Source organism: Pagrus major, chromosome 1, assembly GCF_040436345.1.
Source record: "Pagrus major chromosome 1, Pma_NU_1.0".
In the NCBI taxonomy this organism is placed as follows: Eukaryota; Metazoa; Chordata; class Actinopteri; order Spariformes; family Sparidae; genus Pagrus; species Pagrus major.
The window spans coordinates 26,631,941-26,659,747 of record NC_133215.1 but is presented as its reverse complement, the minus strand read 5'-3'; the positions used below and the strand labels follow the sequence as shown (position 1 = coordinate 26,659,747).

General features: G+C 41.5%; 1 protein-coding gene across 1 annotated transcript; it reads left to right on the top strand.

Moving 5' to 3' along the window:
- The first annotated feature begins 818 nt into the window (after positions 1-818).
- On the top strand, positions 819-27,495 carry gnav1 (guanine nucleotide binding protein (G protein) alpha v1). The gene is made up of 9 exons (XM_073476777.1): positions 819-1,264; positions 2,868-2,959; positions 10,206-10,298; positions 11,014-11,174; positions 13,228-13,356; positions 20,158-20,287; positions 20,452-20,523; positions 23,698-23,785; positions 26,184-27,495. Exons 1-9 carry the CDS (start codon positions 1,138-1,140, stop codon positions 26,372-26,374), a joined length of 1,083 nt encoding a protein of 360 aa, XP_073332878.1. The 5' UTR covers positions 819-1,137; the 3' UTR covers positions 26,375-27,495.
- Positions 27,496-27,807: the final 312 nt, after the last annotated feature.

Sequence of the window (27,807 nt, the reverse complement as noted above, 5' to 3'; positions counted from 1 at the left end):
CATTTTAAAACAAGTCTCCATCTACTTCAGTTGTTCGGGACAATGCTGCAACGCAGGTTTGCTGTAAAGCTCCAGAAAATTTTGGTGGACTATGAAACTTCACCTGACTTTCCATCAGCATTGAGTTTTCATTTTTGGGTGAACTGTTCCTTTAAAGGACTAAGAGAGAGAATATACTGTATATTACAGAATAAATGTTCATTTTATCCAATGGTTTATGCTTTCCCCCTTCAGGCCTCTGAAAAATCGTTCAAATAAGTCAAATCCCAGAAGAAATAAAATCTGGTTGAATAACTCATGACCACCACAGGTATTTCTTACTTGTGATAAAGCCTCTTGTCAGGACTGTGGATGTGCACATGCTGCTGGCTTGTCTGCCATCTGTCTCAGTATCTGTTAGTTTTGTTGCAGGACCAGTTCAATCTTTATCACCTTCATTAGTATGTCGATGTTGAAGGTATCACATACTGTACATAGCTGAGCTGTTGTGATCAGCCAAGAAGAATGGGAAACACCTGTGTGGGTATGCAGAAGCTTTAATTTATAGCAAGGCGCCATATTAAATGATATAAATTGAAATTGATTAAAATAAGTGTGCGTAATTGAGAACATCCACCCAGAAGTACATGTGATCTGTTTTCTGAGCACGCACAGGTGAACTACATGGATTTGCGCACTCAGCACTTTTGTCCCCCGCACGTCACTTCCCAGGAAGGGAAGTCCAAAAACTTTTCCATCTGGGCAGCAGCAGCAGGCTGCAGTGGGAGGAGGCACTTTTCGGATTATCTGGGGTCTTTGCCAAGGCGGCAGAGCTCAGTTTGAACCGCTGCGGCGCACAGTGACATAACAGCTCGGTGTTTTCTCGGTGGAGAAAGTACCACCCATTAAAATCTGCCACTTGGAGCGATGCGTAAAATCACCTCTGTCCCACAACTCCCGCGGTGAGTCTGAAGGATGTTTCGGAGATGGCCTGAACTTTTTTGAACCACAGACTTTTTCTACACAGTAACCCTGCAATTTGCGCAGTAGCTGGCCGGCTCGGAGCATGCAGCCTGAAGAGAAAAACTCGGGTTGATCCCAGTGTGGACTTCAGTTTTTCCTCTCAGGCCGGGCTCAGAGAGGAGATGAGCGCTCAGGATGGGACTGTGCCTCGGTACCGAAGTCACAGAGGAGAAGAAGGCGAAGATACACAGCGCCAAGATAGACAGAGACCTGTACGAGTCCGCCAAGCGGGAGATGAACGTGGTTAAAATACTCCTACTGGGTGAGACTGATATTAACTCTGCTTCAACTCACCTGAGAGAAGTTTATCCTCCGGACTGTTATCTACCTGAGTGTGTGCACATGTAACATACAGTATATGAACTGTACCTGTGTTCATAACTGGATATTTTCAAGTGGAGGACATGATACAAGTCCTCATGCAGGCTGGAAAGTTTACCAACCAGTTTGTTTGAGACAGACTCAAATATATTCAGGAACCACTGCTGGTGAATGATTGAGTCTGACCTCTAGGGCTGCTGCTACAATTACTTTTTTACCTGAAAGGGGCACTGTGCAGTTTTGGAGAAGAAATTCAAACTCACTATCTTAATATTTACAATATTAATGAGGTAATAATAAAAACTCAGAAATAATTAGAATAAACAAGCTGTTCTCAGAGGAAAATAAGGTCGCAGAACACTGTTTGAAGCTAGAAAGGTGGCAGGGTCTGCCAAATATAAACAAAGTAAAACAGTATGAAACTGTGTTGTCCTTTAAGGTCAGTTTGTTTATTCATTTATTCAGTCATGAAAACAAAGAGTTTGTTTATTTAGTTTGTTTAGACATACAAAAAAAATCAGTCAGTGAAGATCTTTCTCTTCTGATTAAAAATGTGTCCCCAAAACTACATAGTGCACCTTTAAACTACCAGCAAACTGTCTCTGTCACTTGTGTCTGCACAGTGTAAGTTCAGTGAGAGGGTAAGAGCGTTACATACATGTTCACTTCAACATACATAAGTTTTGTTTGTAGTTTGCTCCTACATTACATCCTGACCTGACCAGACCTGGGATTTGTATTTACAACAGTGGTGTTGCACTCAGAAACTGTAGGGGGTGCCAAATAGCACAAAATGCCAATTTCTACATAATGTTGCTTTAATCGATTAATTATTTGGTCTACTAAATGTCATAAAATGGTAAAAAAAAATGTCCATCCCAGCTTCTCATAGTCCGAGGTGATGTTTTTAAATGTCTTGTTTTCTCAGTCCAAACCCAAAGATACTCAGTTTAATAGGATATAAACAAAGAAAAGCAGTAATCCTCCATATTTAAGAGGCTAAGAAACAGCATTTTCTGCCATTTTTGCTTGAAAAATACAGATTAATGATTAATCTACTATCAAAATAGTTGACGATTACTATTATGTCGATCGTCTAATCAATTAGTCTAATCATTACAGTCTTCTGACCACAGATAAATAGATGCAAGTTTATTGTGTTTGATCTCGTCTTTTAAACGTAACATCATGTTGAAATCGTCAATTTGTGCAATTTGCCCCCACCACTGTCCTAAATACAAATCCTAGGTCTGGAACAATGTGTCAGATGTAATGTAGGTGCTAAATACAAATAAAACTTGTTACATCATAACAAAGTAATATCTTGAAAACGTGTAAACATGTATGTAACGCTGTGATCCTACCCTCTCACCGAAGTTACATAGTGCAGAAACAAGTGACGGGGGGGCGGAGTGGCTGAGACAGAGACACCATTCACCCTGAAACAAGACACTGTACCATCAACATGACTCTGAAGCTGCTATTTTAAGGTAAAAAAAGTTACATAATGTTGCTTTAACCACTATTTAAAAACTCGCCTCTAGGTGCAGCAGAGAGCGGAAAAAGCACTTTGGTCAAACAGATGAAGATCATCCACAGTAATGGATTCACCAAGCAAGAGCTCAGCAGCTTCAAGGTTGGAAACACACACACACACACACACACACACACACACACACATACAAACACCTGATCAGACTCGAGCCTGGTTCACCCTGATGTGGTTTTTTATCAGATAACAGTCCATTAGCATACAGTGAGGTTGGGTTCCAGTAGAGGAGAGCTGGATAACAACATGTCTCTTGTTGTAGAAAAGTTGTAGAAAACATATAAATTACTTCAGTTGATCAGTATGTAATCAGCTTAGGGTTAGGCTAGCGTTGTAGTTTAGTTTCAAGTAAGAATAGAGGAAGTCAAGAGGTCAGTTAATGCTGCAGGCTCGACTAAAGTGAAAGTTAGATGACATTAAAGAAGGGGCAGCAGCGGTATGAGTTTTTCACGGCACGGAAACCATATCAGAAAATATTGTGCTATAGGGAATTATGTAATGTGATTGTTATTAAAACGACCCGACAAGGAATAAAACAGGAGGGTTTTTTGGTTTAAAAAACACTTTATTATAATCTCACAAAATATTCTAGTCCTGAGAGACATTAAACTTGATAAAAACTAATAAGTAAAATACTAATATGGTAGAAGTCACTGACTTGGATAAGTACACGGTATACCTTGGAAACGGTGTATCGCTGCAGTGATGGAGGTGTGATGGAAAACGAGGCGATGCTTGGTTCCTGTGGGGGACTGAGATTTCTCATGATACCCAGGGTCAGATCCAAGTTGGTATGCAGTGGTTTGGCTCGCATCTGCTTTTCCTTCTGTGTCTGTGTGCGACTGAAAGCCAAATTCCTCCGTTGTATTAGGGGTTGGGATGGGGTGGGGAGGATGAAACGGTTCAACACACACAGACACACACAAGCACACCAGTTTCACCCTCTCAGTTTGTTTTCCCTGAAGCCTTATCTTCGTTCACATCCCCCTTCTTTGACCTTTTCCCATATTCTTTCCCTCCTTGCTATTCTCTACCTTTTCCTCTTTTTCTCTCCTGGCCTCCTCCTCTTTGCTATGCATATACATAATGAATATGTGATGACATATAAGGCTTTCTCTGTCTTCATCGTGCCTCTGATACCTGCGCTGTGATAATAGAGCTGTCAGGGAAAACTTCATTCAGTGGATGAAGATGATGCAATGAACTCTGAAACACAATTCACACTCTGAAAAGAGGTGAAACAGACAATAAAACTGTGAGAGTTCATACTGAACTAAAAATGACTATTTATAAAGAGCTGTATTTACACAGATGGTTGGTGTGTGTGTGTGTGTGTGTGTGTGTGTGTGTGTGTGTGTGTGTGTGTGTGTGTGTGTGATATCACCTTATGGGCAAAAGATAATATCTGTCCTGGAAATATGCAAAACACTGTCAAATTTGGCAGTTGCGGATCGTCCAGGATTATTACGCACTCTCACACTGATATGAAGGTCCCAGCTGTTTGTACAGGCAGCTGGGATGTTTGAATGCATTCCTAGATATTAAAGAGGCCTCAGCTCCTTCTCTCCACTTCTCTCTCCTTCTGCCGCCTCTCCTGTCTCAGTCACCTTATCCGCAGTTCGCTCCTGTCAGCACAAGCGTCATACTTTCTGTTATTAGACCGTGCTGGAGAAAGTAAGATAATAGCCGAGCAGGTCAATTTCTGCTTTAATCAGTTTGAGCGAGTGTTGTTACGATGCTGGAATTTCTAACTTCGAGACCTTGAAAAATATCGTCTTGATGCCATGTTGGATACCACGAGGAAAAATTGACACAACATTGATTTTAGAATATTTTAGATTTTATGAAAAGATTAATATGATAAAGATATTTTCAACAACTCTAGTTTGAGCAGGCACCAAATGAAATGTTAATCAAGAACTGTCAAGTCGCAAAATTTGGCGTTGAATGTCCTGTTCAATTTACAGTCACATTAACTTTGTCTTTGATCAAAGTTCTTGTTGTACTGTTTTTCATATTTGAGAACGTCGACTTTTAGTTCACTTTTATTTACTTTCACTTTTAAATTCTTGAAAAATGTTATTGTTTTGATATCAGTACTGAAACATCAAACAGGACTAAGAGTCTAGAGCCATGCTAATGGAGCTAAATGCTAACATTAGTGCTAACAGACTTATAATAAGAAAGCCAAGATGCTCATGTTTAGCAGGTTTGATGTTTGGCGTTGTTTACTATCTGAGTTTAGCGTGTTAGCATGCTAATGTTTGCTAATTGGCTCTAAACACAAAGTACTGCAGAGGCTGATGGGAATGCTATAAGTTTTTCAGACATTTGGTCCGAAACCAAACTGAATTTTTTACCCTTCAAGGACGCAAGATAACAGTATAAGTTCACCAAAAAATAAAATTTCAATCATTATCTACTCACCCCCATGTTGATGGAAAGTTCGGTGAAGATTCATAGTCCACAAAACATTTCTTCACAGCAAAACAGAGTTGAAGCATTGACACTTGTTGGGATATTTCAATCTGGACCAAAGTGGTCAACCAACCAATGAACAGATCCCAGAGCCATCTTGCTAGCATCACTAAAACCTTTAAATGCTACCCAGCACCAAGTTGAGTGAGTTATTTAACATTTTCACTGTTCAGAAATGTAACTAAAAAGCACCAAGGAGTGACACAAATTATTTTCTGCATCACTTTACATTTTGGAACCTTCTTGCGCTGCATTTACACAAATATATAATCAGTATACAGAGATATTCTTTTTTATATGTGCAAGCATGCAGACAAGCATCAACACATGTTAAATGACAGTCGTGAAACATCTTTTGTTGTCTCTCCTGTCAGTTGGCTTTGCCTTTGTTCTCAGGTGATGACGCCCTTATTTTCAAGTGGAAAATGACACGCACCCACAAACCTGCCCTTCCCTTCCCATCACTGACCATCCCCGATCTCCCACAGCAAACACAGACACACCCTCCCCTAAACACACACACACACATATAAATGAGCTCATCGTTCTTTATCAGGCCTCTGTGCATATTGTTCCACATGTGTGTTTGTTTCTACCTCTGACTCCCTTCCTGCTATCTCGAACAAGTGTCTGTGTGTCCACCAGTGCAGTAGTAAACACCTCCACCCCGTCTTGAACTGGACAGGTTGTCCTCTCCTCATCACTATTCCTTCTCTCACATTTCCCATGAAGACACAGAAAGGTATTTCTCTGTCTGGCTTTATGTGGCCCTGCCAGCCAGGTTTGTATTGCGTTAGGACCGTGACAGGAGAGCCTGGTTGAGAGGAGTAAGGGGGGGAAAGGTAGGAAGGGGGCTCCTCTTTGTCTCATCCCTCCTTTATTTGCAGCCCGAGGCCGTGGTGTTGTTTTTACTGTGGATAGGCTGATGGACTCTCCCTTCATCCTCTTCCAATACACACAAGTCTGAGTCAACACAAGTAATGCTATGTGTGTGAGTGTGTGTGTGTGTGTGTGCACATGTTGGCGCGGCAATAACATTTATGAACTGAATTTGTATTTTTTTCAGCCTGGAAGCTTCTTTGTTGATTCAGGTGTGTGCATGAGTTTTTTTGTCATCTTGAAAAATGCGATGTGTCTGAGAGTTTTTATCACCTGGAGCAGCTGTGAGTTTTTGGTGTGGGACGTCAGTAGAGCAGTCAGTAAACTTATAAATGCATATACTCAGTAACACATTACTATCAGAACAGTGTTTGGTTAATGATTAAGTGTCAAGCCACCGCCAGTCCAGTCGCATTCTCTGTTGTTGTGTTTTTGTAGCAGAAGCTGTGACACCAGACAACTGCTAACGGCTGTTAGTTTTCTGTGTTCGGGGAACAACAGGCTGGACAAGAACAATAGTTCAGTGTATGTGGATGGAATTAGTGATTACACTGTTGTAATGGGAGTTGTAATATCTCCGCTGACGCACAGTGAACCGCAGTTCTCACAATGCTTTAAACTGTGGTGGTGATGGTGGGGGGGAGGCATTAACAGTCAGCAGGAAACAAAGGTTAGAAAGTTGTGTGAGGTTCCTGTCTGTTGGACTTCCTTTCAAAGTGACACACACACACACACACACACACACACACACACACACGGTTGAAAACACGGTGTCTTATTACTCCATACTTTTCCAGAGAGGTGACGTATGACTGATGGTGGATTCAGATTACCATACAATGACACACCTGTGGCCCCAGGCTGTGTGTGTGTGTGTTTGTGTTTGTGTGTGTGTGCAGGCATGCATTGGTCAGTAACAATTAAAAGAGCGGCACAGTGTTTGTCTATTAGGGTTAATAGAGCCATGTAGAGTGTTAAGTGTTTGTTACTGTTATTAACGGCGCACTATGTAGTTTTGGGGAGGAAATTCTAATCAGAAGAGAAAGATCTTCATCGACTGATTTTTTTTTATGCCTAAACAAACTAAATAAACCAACTCGTGTTTTCATGACTGAATAAACTGAATAAACAAACTGACCTTAAAGGACAACACAGTTTCATACTGTTTTACTTTGTTTATATGTGGCGGACCCTGCCACCTTTCTAGCTTCAAACAGTGTTCTGGGACCTTATTTTCCTCTGAGAACAGCTTGTTTATTCACTTATGGAAATATTAAAATTCTGAGTTTTAATTTCAAATTTCCTAAAACTACACAGCGCCCATTTAAATGTTACTTCCTGTATATTTAGAGGGACAACTCCTTTTTTTCTACACACACATAGTGTCTGATGTTGTCCCGAGTTTAGCCATGGCCTCCCTCCTCCCACCTTTACTGTCAACACTAAACTAAAGTAAGCCTTGAGTCAGAGAGGGAGGAACTTGGAAACAATTGATAAGGCGGACAAAGGTGGAGGGAGGGAGGGAGGAAGGAAGGAAGGAAGAATGAACCAACTGAAGACAGAAACCAGAGTACAACGACTGGATCAGAGATATGAGACAGGCAGTAATTTTATTAGTTGTAAATCCAGGGGGGTGGACAGATAAGCAGCAATACCTGTACGTCACAAAGCAGTTTAATAAATCCAATAAATGAAGACTGAATTTTCAGAGGGATCCTAATAACAGAGGAGAGGACTTCACACAAAATTTTATATCTGGCGTTATTTCCAGTTACATTGTCTTTCTCATGGGGACAACAACAAAGACCATTTCATCACACAATCAACACAAACAAAACTTTTCAGTTGATATACAGATAAACTTCTCAAACCATAAGACTGCCATTGTCCGTATATCACCGACTGCCTAATTTATAGTGACGTTCATGCTCATAAAACATGCACCATAGAGATCCATTATCCAGTGTATTGTTCTTAAGACTGTAAGAATGTTGTTGTAATGAAATCACATATCTGAGCCGATGACAGTGTCGGTGAGGCAGAGGGAGACAAACGCCCAGAGCCGCTTATTTCTGACACAAATCAATGCAGCGCTGTCAGCTGAGGTTTTCCTGAAAGACACTAATTTTGTCCCTGACGCCGTGGTGTCAGCAGCCCCTCAGCCCAGCTCTCGTGGTTTGATCACCTCGCTGACTTATCTCACGTCACACATTTCACCAGGAGAGCCACACGTCTCAATCTGTGGACACTGAAACACACGCACACACACAGAGAAGAGCGACCAGACTGTGATAGAATCGTGATGGAATGTGAGGCTTATCTTTAGTTGGCAGGAGAGTGATGTAGGGTATAACACACACACACACACACACACACACACACACACACACACACACACACACACACACACACACACACACCCTTGCCAGCTCTCTGCAGGAGTCGCTGTGCTCATCACTAAAATCTCAAGTTGTCCGAGCACTAAAACAGAGTTATGAGTTTCATTTATGTGAGTAACACGATACTTTCACTCTCTTACACTCTCAATAAGCTTGATAGCTGGTCCACAGGGTGTGATAGAGGCACAGTCGATATACATACACAGCCCCACATACACATACATATACAGCAAATATGCACAATTTGAGGTGCAACAGAAAAGAAGAAGAACGTAGTTAGTGGTGTGTTCAAGGCCAGCCAGCTTGAATTTGATTATTTAAAGGGGCACTATGTAGTTTTGGTGAAGCTATTTTAACTCAGAATTTTTATATTTACAATATTAATGAGGTAATAATACAAACTCAGAAATATTTATTCTTTCCATAACTGAATAAACAAGCTGTTCTCAGAGGAAAATAAGGTCCCAAGAACACCGTTTGAAGCTAGAAAGGTGGCAGGGTCCGCCAAATATAAACAAAGTAAATCAGCATGAAACTGTGTTGTCCTTTAAGGTCAGGTTGATTATTAAGTTTATTCAGTCATGAAAACAAAGATAATTTGTTTATTTAGTTTGTTTAGACTTAAACAAAGATCTTTCTCTTCTGATTAAAATTCTTCCCCAAAACTACGTAGTGCACCTTTAAGGGGCCACATTGGAACTGTCAGTTTCTCATTGTCCATGTTACAGCAACCATTAAAGCTTAAGCCACAAGGGGCATGTTTGGATAATCCTCAACTGCACTAATCAATATTTTCATATTAACAATGGATCAAAGAGGTCGCTTACACTGACAAACCCACAGATGGTTATCAGCAGACTCTGCAGTTCCCCTCAGCTCTGCAGAGTGTTTAAGCCTCTTTCAGCTCCTTGTTTTGTCTTCTGTTTGTTTTTTTACAGCCCAAGACTTTACTGTTTTCATTCAGTGTCCCTGCTCTCATAGTGTTTTTCGTCAGCTGCAGCTGTTCTCAACAAAAAACCCAACTGTACACCACCAAATGCCATATAAAGAGACTAGGTGGTGAACACAGTGGAACATTTGAGAACAGTGGAGTTTGTTCTGCTGCCTCCAAGTAGCCAAAACTTCCATCTGTGCAGCACTGAATGCAACAAGTACAGAGCATATCCAAAGCACACACACAGGTTTACAGATTATTGAATATGTGTGTAAAAACTTTCAGACTGGCACTGGTTTTCAATCAGCTCTATACATCAGAATCAACTCAAATCAGACTTTCTTGGAATATGACCTGATCAAGACATAGTCTGGCAGATAATCACATGTAAAACCATCTGATGAGCTCAAATTATGGTTAAGCAGTTATGGGTGGTTTAATATTTAGAGTGATACAGGGCTATTGAGTTTGATATTGGATTAGGCTTGATTGAATTTAAGGGGACTGTTGGGCCTTGGCGGAGATATGCATTCTGAGTGCCATTCTAGTTTTAATAGTTTTGTTATGTGATCCAGTGAACTAGGCTTTTGTCTGATTTTCTTTGTATTCATGACCTTAACCTGTTAACTTTGGTGTTCGGCAGCCTGCAGTGCTGGATAACCTCCTGACCTCCATGAAGTTTGTCCTCCATGGCATGGGAGTCCTCCGGATCAACCTGGCTAACAACAGGAACAAGGTAGTCTGTCTCTATGTCAACACGTCTGTCTGTCTTCTATCTGACATTTTGTACCTTTGTTTTTGTTTTATACCCTTCAGACCTTTTCTCTGAATCAGTCTCTTTCTCATTCTTTTCCCTCTCTGTTTAAATGTATCCTTAGATTTTGTGTTTCTGGTTTTCTTGCACTGCCCCCAGACCTCCACTAGAGAGCAGTATCTCAGCGCTGCAGCCACAGCTGCTGTCTGGCACCACACGCGCACACACACACATTCACACACATACAGCATCAGTTTGTCTGCATGAGATAGAGAGCAGAAAGTTGGACGTTAGGTGGGTGGTTTGATTGTGACGTTCAATTTGATTTGAACTTTATTGTCAAAGTTATCGGCGCTCATACGCTCGCCGCCCACTCAACACTTCCTGGTGGCAGATGCTGACCAAATAATTTCCTCTATTAAATGTCAGCAGGGTGTGTTTGTGTGTGTTTGTGCGTGTGTGTGTCTGTGTGTGTGCGTGTGTGTGTGTCTGTGTGTGCGTGTGTGTGTATGTGTGTGTGTGTGTTTTCAAGTCCATTCATTTCTGCATCTATACTGATTACCAAGTCTAGAGAGCAGAGACAGACTCCCAAACTTTTCTGTCATTTAGGCTCACATCCTTTTTTCCCATCTGGCCTCCGCCCCACCCCGACCAGCCGTCCATCCATCCATAAATTTGTCCCTGTCTCTTCTTGTAGGTCCACGCCCATTCTGTCCTGTCGTGTGGGCGGTGCTTTGATGAAGAACAGGTGCTGTTTCCTTTCCTTGGCCATGCCCTGACCTGTCTGTGGGCCGACCAGGGCGTGAGGGCGGCGGCGGCCCGGGGATACGAGTATGAGCTGAATGACTCGGCGCTGTAGTGAGTACTCTTTCAACACACACTCACGCTGTGCTGAGGAGATGCAGGGGTCTAATTAGCTGGACTCAGCAGCTGATGCTCGGCCGTGTGCTCGCTGTCACTGGGAATCAGAGTCTGGAGAGTGGGAAGGAAAGAGGGAGGGAGACAAACCCAAGAAAACTATAATCACATGTACCTCTATGGCTGTTCCACGCATCCACATAACACCTACTTGTGTTTTGTATATTCGCCTTGACTGTCTTCGTACAATAGCAAAGCAATGCTACCCAAAAACTGCTGAAAATGAGCTTGTTTAAAATGTGAATATTAAGAAGAAGTCAAACATGAGCCGACTCAATAATGAAAGTGAATAAGTGAGGAAAAATGGGAAACAAGTGTGGAGGGGATGGCGTGTGTGATGCAGGAGTAAGACAGAGCTGGGACCCTCCAGGAGGCCGTCTGTTCTCATCCTCCACCCCAGCGAGAGGCCTCAGCTCTGGGGTTATCTACACCGACAGGCCCCCCTGGTTCCCACTGAGAGCGACCGTACATCACCATCACCCTCCGCTCTCCTCAGACACACACACACACAGGTTCATACTTGTATACTTGTGAGGACCGTTATTCGCAGACCCTTACCTTTATCTTAAAGGAATTATAACATATTTCAGGTGTGCTCAGTTTGAGTTTTTCTACTTAATGAGTGGCTTAGATTATCTGGCTAAACTCTTGGCTTGTTTAAAGGGGCTCTATGTAACAATTTGTAGCAATTTACATGCATTAATCACTTTTTTATTGGACATATGTGAGCAGATTGTAATCTGACATGAAAAATGAGACCTTCCCCGTCTCTTGGTTGCTTCTACAAGCCTACAAGCCAGATTTGTTTAAGTTGTTTAATGCTGGATTTCTTTGTGAAGCACTCGAGTATCTCATCTCAGTGCCTCTCTCCGCTCCACTAACAGACAGCAATAGTCGCTAACCTTAGTTTAGAAATGGAGTCCACTAACATTAACTAACGACCGGCTTCCAGCACTACACAGAAGTTCCACAGAGCCCTGACCACTCTGTGCATATTAAGTGTTTTTATGCCTCTGCGTCGCGATATCTCAAGAACGATTTGAGGAAAATTTCTTCAAATTTTATACAAATGTCCACTACGGCTTAAGGATGAACTGATTAGAATTTGATGGCCAAAGGTCAGAGGTCAAGGTTAGTGTGACCTCACAAAACACCAGTGGCCATTGATACGATTACTATGATCAAATTTTACACACAGGTATAATAGGACATTTGATATTTAAACGTCAGAGGTTAAATCATGAAATTATCTCTGTACACTTTGCAGTTTTTTCTGCTGCCCCCAAGTGTCCAAAAATCAGTCAACACAGCCCTCTGAAGATTGAGAACTGGTTAAAATTTACTCAATAAAAAAATGATCCCTCTCCCTGAAACTCAGAGTGGTCCTCACAAAGACAGAGGTACATAACGCTCGCATGATGTCTGCACTGTGCAGTGTCCGGCAGGCCGTGTGTTTTTTAAGCAGCAGGATGTGTGTCGCTGTCCAAGAACCTGATTCAGGATGACTAGTTGAGAATGTCACAGTCAGTTCAGGTAGCGGGAGATGTCACTGTCTGTGTGTGTGTGTGTTTGGAAAAAGATCACATCTCACTGAGTGCAAACACACACACACACACACACACACACCATACAGTTGATTACACTAGCTGTGTTAATAGCTAATCTGTGTTTGAAAGCTTAGCCTGAGTGTGTTATTATGGTAAACCACAGTGTGAATATTCATCGTGATGAGCCGCTGCGCCCCCTGGGGCTCCGGCCTTATCACTGCACACCCTACCCCGCCGCTTGGCAGCTGACACGGCCACAACACACACACACACACACACACACAATGTACGAGTCTACAAATCCACTTCTGATACCTGATTTTATTCTCTTTTGATCTCAAGTTTCTCCGCAGGTTATTAATTTTTCTTTTCCCCCTTGTTTCTCCTCTGCCTTTCACCTTTTCACACCCTTCTTTCTCTCTCCCCTCCTCTTCCTCATTTTGTAGTTTCTTTGAGAACATGGCCCGCCTCACTTCTCCAGAATACGTGCCGACAGAGACAGATGTTCTGCGAGTACGGCTGAGGACGACCGGCGTGATAGAGACCCAGTTCAAAGTCAACCACCTCATTTTCAGGTAGACACCTTTCACCTGGCTGTTTATGAAGACATAATACTACTGAGTCACTCTGAGCTGCTGCCATCAGGTCTGCCCTCGACTTCTCTGGGAGCTGTCATACCAACTTACTACACTTCTTTAGCTGTGACACTCTTATCTCCGTCTACAGCCATGTGATAGGCCCGAGATGTGAGGTGGAGATTTGTGGCTTCATTCAATACGTCAATACAGCACCTTTCAGTCGGCTTTACATTCATCTACTGACTACACACACACACACACACACACACACACACACACACATATTCAAAAGCACCAGTGGGTCAGTCTTATCAGCAGAGAAGCAGAGGGCAGGTATCTGAGCCCTGGAGGCTGATGTCAGATGACCATATTCATCTCTGATCAATGAGCCGCTGTCACATAATACCAACTTCTTTATCATCCTCGAATGGCTGAACTCATTTCCTGAAGGAGCCGATGGTCATGACAGGGCGATGGATATTAATGAACCTGATTTCTCTGCTGCAGAACACAATGCAGAACAAACCAACATCAAGGACAAAGCCGACATTAAAATACTTTTCTTGTCTTTTCTTCTTGATGTTACTGATTTTTTGGTAAATGTCTGCTTAAAGGCAATGGTATCAGTTCAAATATTTTCCACATTGATACCAGCGCTGTCTGTGTTTTGGTAAATTATACTTTTTTAAATAGCTTTTTTGTAAAATAAAAACAAAATAACCAGAACATTTCAAAAGCAATTGGTTCATTGGTGTGTCTTGGCACTAAGCCTTTAAAATGGTTGAAATACTGAAACAGTTGAAGTTGAAGTTGAAAGACTAATTTCTCTAGGGACAAATAAAGTTATCTTGTATCTTGAAGTGGCAGTCAAAAAGTCAAGTACTAAAATAAATTGAAAGAGTTGAAAGACAAGAAAAAGTCAGTCAAAGTCCTCGTCTGGGGACCATGAATGTACAAAGTTTCAAGACAGTCCATCACATATTTCAGTCTGGACCAAAGTGGTGGATCGCCATCTATAAATGCTGCTAGGCTTAAAATCATTTAAATCCAAAAACAACAACTGACTGACAAAAAAGAGAGATAGACACTTTACCTCGGTATGAACGGTAGACTAGAATATATCATTCTGAGTCTATCTGAAGGGTAACTCATGACAAATAGACCAGTTAAAGAAGCATTTTTTGTAGAAATGGATAAAAGATGTTTTTTCCATTCAGGCAAAATAGCAGCGTGACCCATGTACTCTGAAACAAATGATGAAGATTTACTCCAGAGCAGTAATTTCTCTTTCCAGTGAACACTGAACATTTGTGGTCCATAAAAGTGCAGATCATGAGGTCAGTTTATAGAGCTCAAGTTTCACAGTTTGGTTTTATTGGAAAGGTAATGGGCCGTGTAGGGTTAACAAGGATACATTCAGCACTACACACATTTCATTGTGTGTGTGTGTGTATGTGTGTCTGTGTGTGTGTGTGTGTGTGTGTGTGTCTGCAGCGTATCTGTCACATTAAGAAAATCAAATTACTTTCCTCCTTCTTAGTAATGTCTACCTGAGGAGCACCGCCTCTCTCTTCCTTCCCAATAACAACCTGTCCTTCATCCACACTCCACATTACATCCCATATGAATCAAAACAATAAAACACATTACCTCAGCTCTTCATAAGATCTCTGTTTAGCATATAAACATTGTAGAGCGAGTCAGTTTGTCAGCGGATGACTTTGGATGGGGCATTTGTGTCACATCTAAATCTTGTTGTAAGTCTCCGGATGCCGCTGACTTGTGTGTGTGTTTGCATTTAATGCCATAAACACATTTGACGCAATTCGACAGTGGAAGTATTTCACATCAGGAAAAGTTTCACCTGCAGAGAAACACTTTGATCATAGCTGCATCTGTTGTCTCGTGCAGATAAACTCTGCTTTTTCCTTGCAGACTTACTGTTTGCGTCACTGTTGAATCACTCAGAACCTGGTTGTTTATGATTTTTATTTATTTATGTTTATGTGTGGGTTTTTTTCCTGTGAGACACTGTGATGGCGACGTCACCACAAGGTGACGGTGTCAGATCTGAGTCCCAGGTGGTGCTGCAGGACGGAGCCCAGCCTCCCCTCTCTCACACACCCACTCTCTTATCTGCCTGAATTCTTGAGGAGATAAATAATTGGATAGTTAATTGACACACAGCACCATGAGAGAGCGTGTGTGTGCGTGTGACTTTGGGTGTGTGTGTAGGTTCATGTCTGTGACTTGGAGAGATCAAGCCCTTGGGGTTGAGGAAGAGCTTAGCATAAGTTGATGTAATTATTTCAGACTTAAAAACAAAAAGGAAATTAAAGGGATTTTTGGAGAAGTTGATGGTTTGTGTTTGTCAGAAAGAGAGAGAGAGAAAAAAAGACAGGCAGGTATACAGGGTAAGTTTTCCCATTCAGACATAGACAGTATGTAGTTTGACTAACTAATAATTTAACAAATAATTTTCTGAAAGTCCCCCTCAAGTCAAAAATGTGTCTTTCTTCACTGTCCTACAGTTGAATGCTAAGCTAAAAGTGTGAGTGTGAAAACGCTCGGCAGTGCATCAAGGGTGTAAATAATGTCTTTTCAAATCAAATTGAGATTCCAACGCTTCCACAGACTAAGATTAAGCTGGACGAGTTGTGTGGAGCCATTTAATGTTTTTGATTGGTTGTTTTTTTACATTTTAAAACAAGTCCCCATCTACTTTGGGTGTTCAGCAGAATGCTGCAACCCTGTTTTGCTTTGAAGCTCCAGAAATGTTTTGTGGACTTTGAACTCTTCACTCGACTTTACATCAGCATGATAAGATAATGACTGAATTTTCATTCTTGGGTGAACTTATCCTTTAATACATGTGTTGAGGGGATCTTTAACTTAAAGTAGAGACACTAGATTTGATATATTTGGAAAGTCTTGGTTCATAAAATATTCCTTTTCAACATTTGAATAATGTCGGTGTTCATTCAGCAGAGACTTGACTACAGAGTAGATATGTAAATGGAGATTTCTGCCCTGGCTTGGTCTCATTTCGTAAATATTGAGGCTCCACTTGTAGCTAACACGATGTGAAGCTGTCTCCCTCAGTTCAATGACTGTCGCTCTCTTGGTTGATACTCAACGTTTCTCATCCGAGCCAGCATCTGCATCCTGCACTCCTATTTTTCCTCTATAAGAAGTGATTCATGTTGGATTTGACAGTTTTTAAATTATTCTCGCTCTCTTGGTATTGCTGCACAATGTGTTTGCTCTGCTAAATCTGCAACTTAGGAGTCATAAATTAAAAGTGGGTTAAAAACACAGGCCTTTGATTGGTCTATGCACACTGTATCCCCAACATTCCCAGGTAGGTTCTGGGTCGGGACCTTTGTGGGGTAGGAAAGCAGTAGTTTATATTTGTTATGATAGCATTATTTAAAAAAGGAACAAATGCAGGTCTGAACTCCACACAAACAAAAATCTCTCTTTGCATGCAGAATTTGTGTGTGTGTGTGTGTGTGTATGTGCGTGTGTGTGCGTGAGTGAGTGAGTGCAAGACTCAGACAACTTCAACTTTACACCCAGACACAGCCTAGTTTGCATACAGACATCCTGTTTGACCTCTGACCCGTCATTGTAATAAGGATCTGGGTCTTTTCCTGCATCATTAACATCAACTGCTCTGATAATTACAATTATAACACTGCAGATGAGGGTGAACATTATGGGGCAAGGGTGGCAGGTGTGAAGGGAGAAGAGGGGGAAAGGATGATGTAAACTGAAGAGGAGGTTTGCTCTCTGTACAGACTGCAGTTAGTTTAATCAGAAATGGAACAATTTAAAAAAGAAACAGTCAATCATGAAAGCTGAAATGTAAAATGTAACGATATCTCCTCACAGTCTGCTGGCTGTCCATACTGTTGTGTGCGCTGCAAAAAATTCTGTATCTGCTTTTCCCAGAGCTTTGAAACGCATCAGTCCTGGAGTTTGTGCTTCAGTTGGTTCTCTCTGACGATGACAGTTAAAGGAAGATGTAGGTGAGGTGGACTCAGGTGCCAAGTGGACTTTTAACGGTAACGCACTGGAACAAAATGGAGACTGTTTTTTAATGCTAAACCAAATGAAGAAGGGGACTCAAGTCCAACTACAAACAAGAATCACTGGTGTTATAGTCAAAATTTAGTTTCAAGTAATTTTTAGCAATGCTATGGATGGCTGTGTCACTGTGTTGGCCCATCACCTGGTCCAGATTGAAATATCTCAACAATTAGACTTATATGAGGGTTGTTGTCTTTTGCTCTGGTAACATTGTCAACATTTTAATGTGTCCAATACTCTTCTTTTTGACCAAAGACCTTCAAAACTTAATAACATTCCCATCAGGCTCAGCTATACTTTGTGTTTAGTGCTACCTCCACCAAATAGGTTATGTTTTCACCTGTGTCTGTTTGTGTGTTGGTTTGTCAGCAGGATTATAAAAAAATTACTGATGGGATATCCACAAAACTTGGATGGAGGATGGGTCTCGGCCCAGAATAGACCCCATTAAGTTTTGGCGCAGATCAGGATAAAGAGACGAATCCAGGAATTTTTTCTCACTTTTTTTAAACATTGCATATTTTTCAACATTTAAATATGTTTTATTTGATATTGGATTACATTACACCTGAAGAACATCAGCGTGTTAACATTGTTATTGTGAGCATGTTAGCATGCTGATGTTAGCATTCAGTTTAAGCCTTACTTTGTCTAAGAGTCCTCACATTCTGTCATTAAAGTAAAGTCAGTCAAGTGATTTAAGTACACAGCTCTGCCTTTCTCCCTCTGAAATAAGCAACTTGAAAAGTTCACTCGCTGCATTTTTTGTCAGCTGCTCAGTTTTTAACATGTCTAGCCTTTCGGGCACATTTGAAGGCAGGCTGCTGGACGGCGGACTTGACTAAATATGATCTGCACAATGTAATTGTGGTCAGTGTGTATCTGTGTACACTCATAAAGCAGGCAGAACACTCACTCCCCGTCACTGTGTGTTATTGGGGTGGTCGTGCACGTGTTTGTGTAATGAAGCATCAGCTTCATTGACACGTCCTGTGCCGGGCTTCCATTTCCACGGAAAATTTCCACCATAAATCTCATGCTTGTGTTTTTCCACCTTCACTGTTTGTTTCCCTCTTTGTGCGTCTGTTTCCACATGTTCATTTCCCCTCTCAATAAAGAGCAGCATTAACTCGATGGATGTTCAAATGGAAGGGGCGAGATGGCACATCTGGCTTTGAAAACGGGTGAAGTGGGACGAACTGATCTGTCTGTCTCTCTCTCTCTGTTATTCTGCTCGTATTCTTGTTGTATTTCTCTCTCTCGTCCTTTTGGAGAACATTGACCTTTACGCTCCTTGTGCGCCGTGTTGTGATTGTCTCTGGGAAAATGTTGTGATTGTCTTGGTGAAAATTGAAAAAGGGGGAGCCCAGTCTACAGGGACACACTCATCTTTGTGTGAGTGTGTGCGCAAGCGTAAATCCCGTATTTTAGGAATATGTGACCTTATCTAAAACTAATACAATCTGTCATTGATCAGAGAAACCCCTCAGTGCTACAGTAGGCTGCGCCATCAGCATGCAAGGTCATGAACACGCAAACAGCACAGTCTCACACTCTTCCTACTAGAAATTGAATCCTGATAAAGAACATGTCAGTCACAATGAAATTTCGTTCTATGTACTCACACACACACACACCCACACACACATACTGTATATAACCTAAATACAATGCTACCTTCGCTCTCTCATGAATGATTTGTTCCCCTTATTAGTATAACATCACGCAGGGCGGTGTCTTTTACAGTTTTACATCAGACAGCAGAGATCTGGATTAAAATGCATAATATGTAAAATGATGTGTTGTCTTGTTATCTGAGCAGCCAAAGGAACGTCACTTTTTGGAATATTTAAGAGTGTAGGGTAAAAGTTCCTCTTTTTTTTTTTTTATCCTTAACATCCGAACAGTGGCTTCTTCTTTGTGGTGAGAGACCTTGATGTGTGTGTGTGTGTGTGTGTGTGTGTGTGTGTGTGTGTGTGTGTGTGTGTGTGTGTGTGTGTGTGTGTGTCTGTTTACTCTCTTTAAGATCCATGATTGGAGTGTGTTGGCTGCTAAATCAGGAGCACCTGGGCCCAGAGTCACAGTGTGGATGTCTCTTATTCCTCCACACTTAAAGGCTGTTGTTGCTACTTTCCTTTGGTTTTCTTCTCAAGTGTTAAATTCTTTTGGCGCTGCACGTCCGTCTCCCTCTTTTATCATGGCCCTATCGGTGGGGTTTAGCTCATTCAATTATTTTTTATTTTATCTTATTCAGTTTATATCTCAGGAACAGTGCATTTCAAACATTCATTTTAAAGCAGACATTTTAACAGGTCGTAACAGGAAAAGCACAGCTGTAATGAATGATGTTAACGAGGGCTAACAAAGGCCCTGAATCCGGCGCACCTAAACAGGATGCAGCCATCGTTTTAGCCATTGTTATCAATTACACCTGTGTTTTGTTTTTTTTCCTGTGATGACACTTTCTACTGTGAAAAAAGCAGAAGGAGGCTCTTCTGATATGCACCTAGATAATGTGCTGGTGCACCTAATGAATGAATGAAAAACGTTGCTGCTTTGCCGTTTCCAGCACGTTCGTGACATCAAATGTGACACACCAGAAAAACAGAAAGGAAAACTCATCCACTGGCAATGGGAAAGATGTCAATTGCCTATTTTAACGGGTTTACCCATGCATCCCTGTTCTCTCCATCTCTCTCTGTGTAGGATGTACGATGTTGGAGGCCAGAGAACCGAGCGGAGGAAGTGGATTGGCTGTTTTGAGGACGTCAGGGCGGTGTTGTTCGTGGTGTCGCTCAGCGGATACGACATGACCCTGGTGGAAGACCCCTCCATGGTACGGCTGGTCCTGCTCTCCACTCAAAGCAACTGGCGACCGTTTGTTCAGGCTCACCCAATCAGATTATGTTCTGTTCACATTGGCTAAGATTTAAAAGTGATATTGTCTGCTCCCCCTGCACCTCTGCAGCTGTATGATGGTCTATTGTCTTCTCTCTGCAGAATCGTCTTCAGGAGAGCATGAAACTCTTCGCCGCCATCTGCAACAACGTTTTCTTCCGCAGCACATCCATGGTGAGAAACTCAGCAGTCACACACTTCCTCCAGCTCAGGAGTAAAGATGCAGTCAAACAAACAAAAATACATTTTAAAATAATCTGTAACATTTAGAGAGCTCTCTCCTGGTGATTTCCAGAATTATTTTTCTTTTCATTTTTTACTGTAAGTCACAATAACTGAAAAGGTCAGTCTGCACCAAAGCTGTTTAAAATACCATCCTATACTAACATTTTAATTATTTGCAGGATTCAGTACAGCTTCATGTAGCTGCATATGCTCTAGCGTTTCCCCCTTATTGACTGTGTTGCTCTGCCCAGCTTTGTGTGCACGTTGTGACTGTATGTAAGGCACTAGTTGTGAGCGACATGACCCATCCAAACCCTCCTCTCATGTTAGAACCACTGCTGTCGGTGGTCACAAAATAATGTGTTATAACATAGTTCAAGGCATTAAAAAAACAATCTTATAGCTCCGGTGTGGGATTTAGGAGGATCTATTGGCAAAAGTGTAATACAATATTCATAACTATGTTTTCATTAGTGTATAATCACCTGAAACTAAAAAGCATTGTGTTTTTGTTCAGAACAGGGGAGTCCAAACTTTTTCCCTTTGAGGGCTAAAACTGATAGTAATGGTGGACCACGGGCCAAAAGCAAACACCTATTGTGTTGTTTTATTAAGATCTTAATTCATTAATTAGTTAATTAATTCCTTAAATTATTTTTTTCCAATTGCCCCTCAGGGCCTGCATAGTAACAAGATACCAAGATCCTTTAATTAAACTGTCTTTCTGCCCATAGTGCTCACACAAATTAATGATCAGGGATCCTACATATTAAAGATGGCATCATCAGTGATTCATGTTATAATGTTTTTTAGTTTTTTTTTCTCTAGAAACATCTGGCAGGCCAGATCAAACCTTACGGTGGGCCAACTCTGGCCTGTGGGCCCCACTTCAGGCAGCCTTGTCTTAGAACTAGCCTTTTATATCTACAGAGGGAGCAGGTCCTCTTCAAGGACGTTATAATAATACCTGGACGCAGCCATGGAGGCGAAGTCCCATTCATTCCTATGAAAGTTGTTCTGTGATGCATGAAGCCAAAGTGACTTGACTGTCTTCCGCATAGTTTCCATGTTGTGGGGCCCATAGAGACTTCTGCCGAACGAGCCGGCTAACTTCCAGTTTAGTTACCGGCTAAGTTGAATGGGGATAAAATAATTTAATTGTGCGGCTCTTCTAGATTTTGCAAATGTTATTGGACCGAATGGATCAAATTATGACAGTCAAACGAGTCATTTTGTGAGAGTTGTGACATTCAAGAAAATGTATCCACCATTTTACAGTCGCTTCTTTCACAAGTGCCCTAGTGCATCACTTGACGATGCAATTACACGGTCTGGCGACTACGAAAACTGGCTTCAAAACCTGGTGCTCGTCCTGGGGGCCTGTTCCTCTTCCACAGAGTCCGCTATGTTGCACCGCCATGTTTATACTGTATCCCAGAACAGGCAAACCAAAATTTTGCTCTAGAGAGGGCCTTTCACATTTTTAGCGGCCACCGTTGGAGAGAGGGCGAGGAGGGGTTATGAGTTTGTGATATCTGCAACCACACCGCTGCTGCGGTTGAATTATCCACCACTGATCCTGAGACTGGCCAGTAGATGTAGCTTTATTTAGACAGAAAACGCAGAGACAACAGGCTCCAGCTGAAGAGGGTGTGGATCACAGTTCACTTAACAGTTCAGTTGGTGGACAAACGGATGAGTGGAGACACAAACAAAATCTCTTTGTAGCTCTCCATTTGTTCTCTATGACACCATGAGACAAGAATAACACTAATGTGTTTAATAAATGCTGTTTCCACGCGCACACAAATACCGGGCCCCGCCTCAGCCCTTTGTCTCCGAGTCTTCTGTCACTTGTAATTAAACGGCGAGTTGTAATTAGGGTGAGCTTTGGCGAGGTGACATTTTCCCCTCTCTGTGTTTTTCCACTCTCGTTTCCGGTAAATGATCACATTAAAACAAGCGTGTGACGAGCTTGTTCAATTTATTCCACTTAAAGCATGTTGATGCGAGTGTCATCTGCAGTTAAGAAAGCTCTCACTGTGAACACTGGTTTTAACTCTCTGATGGTGTAGAAAGAAAACTCCAACATCTGACTAACCTAAGGCACTTGTGTTGCTTTATAGATCAAAATTCCATGTTTCAGCGTCAGTATATTGTGATCCTGAGGGTGAGTGAATGAAGAATGATGTCATTAAAACTAACACCACAGACAGAAAATATCAAAGATCTTAGCGAGAAAATCACACTGTTAAACCAAAGTATCCCTTTAAGTAAATGATTCTTTTTTTAACCATAAAGAAATGTTATTTAAGGCTCCATTAGAGCCAAATGGGCAATTAAAAGTCTGTTTGAGACGTGGTTTATGTGGACGCTTGTGTGTGGGCCTGCACGTTAACATGGCAAACAGGCTCATTAAACAAAAGTGTTTAATGATACCTTTTTGTACGTGGGAGGGAAATTTGTAACCTCCACCTCAATTAACTCTTCACTGCGGCTGGTCAGTGATAATTACACACCTAGGTGTTGCTCTGTATCCTGTTCATTGAAAATCTGCTCTACCTCATCCCTCCCTCGTCATTATCAGTGCGTTTGTGTTTTTGCCATCAATCAGCCCGGAAAGAGAGAACTCGGCCGTAGTTTTAATTGGTCGACTACAAAGCCAAAAGCACCCATGAAAAGTGGCGTCAGTCGAGCACAAGTAGAGTTTTCGAGGCAGGAAGGCATTACAGCAGAAAGACAAAGATGTATGAAAGTAGCAGCTGAGCTTGTTGAGCGGCTGCACTGCAGACGACACGAGTGATCGATTGCACACTGATGACTGGAGTGAGGTCATTGATCCGCCATCATCACCCTGTGCTGGTACCATCAAAGCTATTGATTTTCACATTTTGCTTACATATCTGCAAAGTGACAATAAATGTGGCGATAAAATATTTGAATGTGATTTATTGGTTTCATCATTTGGTTGGTTATTACAGCGCTACAGGTGGGAGTCACCAAATCAAATCAACACTTTATTTTTCTCGTGATCTTTCAGATTGATTTTTTTTCTTGATTGAGGAAGCCTTTGAGCTCTCAGCTGATTGTGTTTTCTTTTTGTGTGTGTGTCTTTTATTGCAGATTTTATTCATGAACAAGATAGACCTTTTTCAAGACAAGATTTTACACTCTGGGCGACATCTGAGGTTATACCTGCCACAGTTTAAAGGTAGGCCTGATTTTTTGTGATACGCCAATCCTTCCCATAAACTTCTGTGGAGAGCACAACCAGAGAGTCCGGGCAGGGTGGAGGTTGGGGTTGGGGTTGACGGATGGGTCAAACAAACACAGGACTTAAGTTAACAGACACAATGTATTTAATTATGTCATGTACTTATAGGTGCAATTTGTAAGAATCTGCCACCTCGAATTCATACTCCAAACAAAGAGGGGGCATGTAAGCTGGTGCTGTCTACTATCGGACTATCACCTCTTATGGTACAAAATGGCGAGGGGCTAACTCTCTGCAACACAACTAATATATGTCTTTGACATAACGGCAAAACTGTCATTTCCTCCCATTCTGTTGATAATGTTTGTTAATATTTGAATGTTTTAAACTAGAATTCTTACATATCGCACCTTTAATGTAAATAATCAGCTGTAGGCCTGATCTAACCCACACAATGATCTTTTCTAAAACCTAACCAAACTGCGACCGTTTCACAACATTAACCATTTGTGTATTATTGTATTATTGTTATCATGACAACGACGGGTCACCTGACTATGGATCTACTCTCCACAGAATAAGGAATAATTTGCTTTGAGCATCATGAACATTTCACTGTAACCGGTTTGGAAAAATAAATGAATCACACAAAACAAAGACTTCACCTCACAAATCCAGGGATGTATATGCAAAATGTCAGTTAAATATGTGACGGTTTATAACATCCAGGAAGAGTGTGAAGCTAAAATATCTTGACGGTCAGTGAATTTGAAGAATACATTACTTTCAGCCATACAAACCCAATTAAATCAAAAGAAGAGATCAATGTGCACAGTTATACCTACAAAGACAACTTGATAATAAGCACACAGACACACAGATTGTGTTATTTTCGGTGGGATTTTTGTATCCGCTCCGCTCAGCATTTCGCTCCCCACGTCTCAGTGGGCTCAACAGGGGCTGTGTCCTCTCTGCTCTCATGCAAATGTCAATATAAATGCTAAAACTCTCGGGACTGGGGTCCGCCAGCAGAGCAGGCGTCTGTTTCACACTGACCTCAGATGTGATGACTGGTCTGATGCGTGTCACAACCTTTATTGTTCCATGTATTACCACAGCCCTATCACTCCTTCACCAACGCCAGTCGTATTTCAGATGTGTTCATTTATATCAATTTTGAATTGGACGTTATAGAGCACAATTAAAATTACAAAAAAAGTGCACATTGTTTGAACTATTATCTTTCTATTTCAGTTATCTGCTCGTTTAATCTCGTTGACTAATCAGGGCCACTTGTCATGTTTCAGATGTCTATGAGTTGGTAATAGTGAGAAAAAAATTGTTTAATTCTATCACTTTTTAACATTTTTCCCACTTATCCAATCGGGTAACAGAGTTGCTAGATTTATTTGCCTGACGTGGTATTTTACTCGCCACAGGGCAACAAGGCAATCCTTATTGTTGAGCCCTGCAGTAATCATCTCACGACCCCTCAGATTTGTCCTGTGACCTTTTGGAAGCGCCTGACCCCCCCGAGGTTCGGAATCACTGCACTTAACCTCCAAACTGTAGCCTATATAAATGAGTTGAAAGCCAGCGCCACCTCCCCCAGCTAGAACAGTAAAACTCTACTTTCACAGTGTTGTATCAGTGTTAACAATCTAATGATGTTGAATATAATGATAAATCAGTCACGTGATACGTAGTACATTTTACTGATGATACTTATGTACTTGTAGGATTTTTGAATGCAGTTCATGCAGGAAGAGTGTTTACATGGATGTATTGGTACTTCTACTTAAAGGTGCACTACAGTATGAAGTGTTGGTAATATAGTTTTTAATCAGGAGAGAAAGATCTTCATTGACCGATTTTTTACGGCAAAACAAACTAAATAAACAAACTCTCTTTGTTTTCATGACTAAATAAACTGAATAAACAAACTGACCTTAAAGGACAACACAGTTTCATACTGTCTTACTTTGTTTATATTTGGCGGACCCCGCCACCTTTCTAGCTTCAAATAGTGTTCTGGGACCTTATTTTCCTCTGAGAACAGCTTGTTTATTCAGTTATGGAAAAAATAAATATTTTTCAGTTTGTATTATTACCTCATTAATATTGTAAATATTAAAATTCTGAGTTTGAATTTCTTCCCTTCCCCAATTCTTCTTTCTGCCCCTTTAAGTAAAGGATCTGAATACTTCTTCTACCACTGCTGAGCAACAGTAAATAAGTTATTTCCCTGCAACACTCAAATATGTAAATCATAATTTCCCTGGTTGGGATCCACTGGCCTGATACACATCTAAGAGAAGCACTTTTTCAGTTTTCTGTGGAGCCAGATTTTTATCATTATGAAGTCTGATTCCTCCCCCACTCATCTCTCCTCCAGGTGCAGACTGCGACGTGGACTCGGCCGCCCGCTTCATCGCCGCCACCTTTGTCTCGCTCAACGCCACACCCAGCAAACTCATCTACCACCACTTCACCACGGCGACCGACACCTCCAACATCCAGGTCGTCTTCCAGGTGGTTATGGACACGATCATCAAAGAGAACCTGGAGGCCGTGTCGCTCCTCTAACTGTCAGCGGAGGTCCAACCCTTCACTGGACAGTCGGTCTCATTACAAAAGACTAAAATAGCAACAACAACAAAAAAAGGATTTGAACAGGACATGAAGATCATTTGCTCCAAACACACTGTCTCTGACACTCTTTGCCACTGTTGGATTTCATCTTTTGTGATGTTTGATTCTATGGAGCTCAGAAAACTGAAGGAGAAGGACCTTTGTTGTTGGGCTAGGCCCTAAAATGAGGGCATTTATATCTCTGTACTGTACTTTAAAATCAGACTATGAATGGTGATGCCACTTTTTTTTGAAGACTTTCAATACACATGCCATTCATCTGCCCATCTCCTCCTCTGTGTGTGGGCAGGACACAGAGGGAGTGAGGATTTACTGTTTGTCCGTTACCTCCTCTCCGCAGGTTTCACTCATGCATACCATCGTGTGTTTTCCACTCATCCATCACTGTGACTGTGCGTCACACCCTCCTAATTAGGCGGTGATCGCTCTAAAAGCACCCCGGTTTGTGTTTACTCATCCTGAGCGGAGATCACATACACACTCCATTCATCGCTCGGTCCCCTGACTCTTACCAGTCATCGATGATGCCTACTTAGAAATTGGGAAAATGTGAATGAAGAAACATCTCTGAAGCCTCCAACTTGTGTTTAATTGCCATCTTTTTCCCTTTTTTTTGCCTCTGATGATTATTGTTTCAGTATCTTGACACACACACTCATAAACCCTGATTATTAACCAGGATGATGCCTGCTACATGTGAATTGTCTGGCATTAACTCTGCTGGGCTCCCCTGAGAGACTGACTGTGTTATCACACCAGCTCCTCCGACTCCAGTAATAAGCAAGATATGGTAATGACTGATAGGGTCTGATATGGATACTGAAGGTGAAAGAAAAGAGAAAAACACCCCCAAGTGCCTTATGATGAAGTGGTTTTGCTGTCGTACATGTGTATGAAATTTCTGCGTAGCCTATTTTTCCTTTTTTTGTGCATTTCATGCTGTTTCTCTGCTCTTTAGGTCTTACACACCATGTTCTCAGACGATATTATGGTTTGTACTTTGTGTTGTGCTCAAACAGCAGTACAGAAATAAACCCGACAGGCTGACAATCTTATTTTGACATCATATTTTAGTTTTCTTTTCATGTAAATGGGTAAAAGTAACAAATTGAGGCAGTGCTGGATCACTTATTTTACCCCTTTCATCCCCCACTAGTTGAGTATTTTCAGACAAATTTATGCCACACAACAGGTTCCCAGTGTTTGTTCATTTTAATAGATAAAATAAATAAAAGTACTTTCCAGGAAATCTGCTCTGCAGTCAACTTTCTGGACATTTATTACACGTTAGTACATGTCAGGGTTAAACAGTTAAGAGTGAAAGAATATCAACTAACATCTCTCAAACTGACTTGTTTTTTTATACA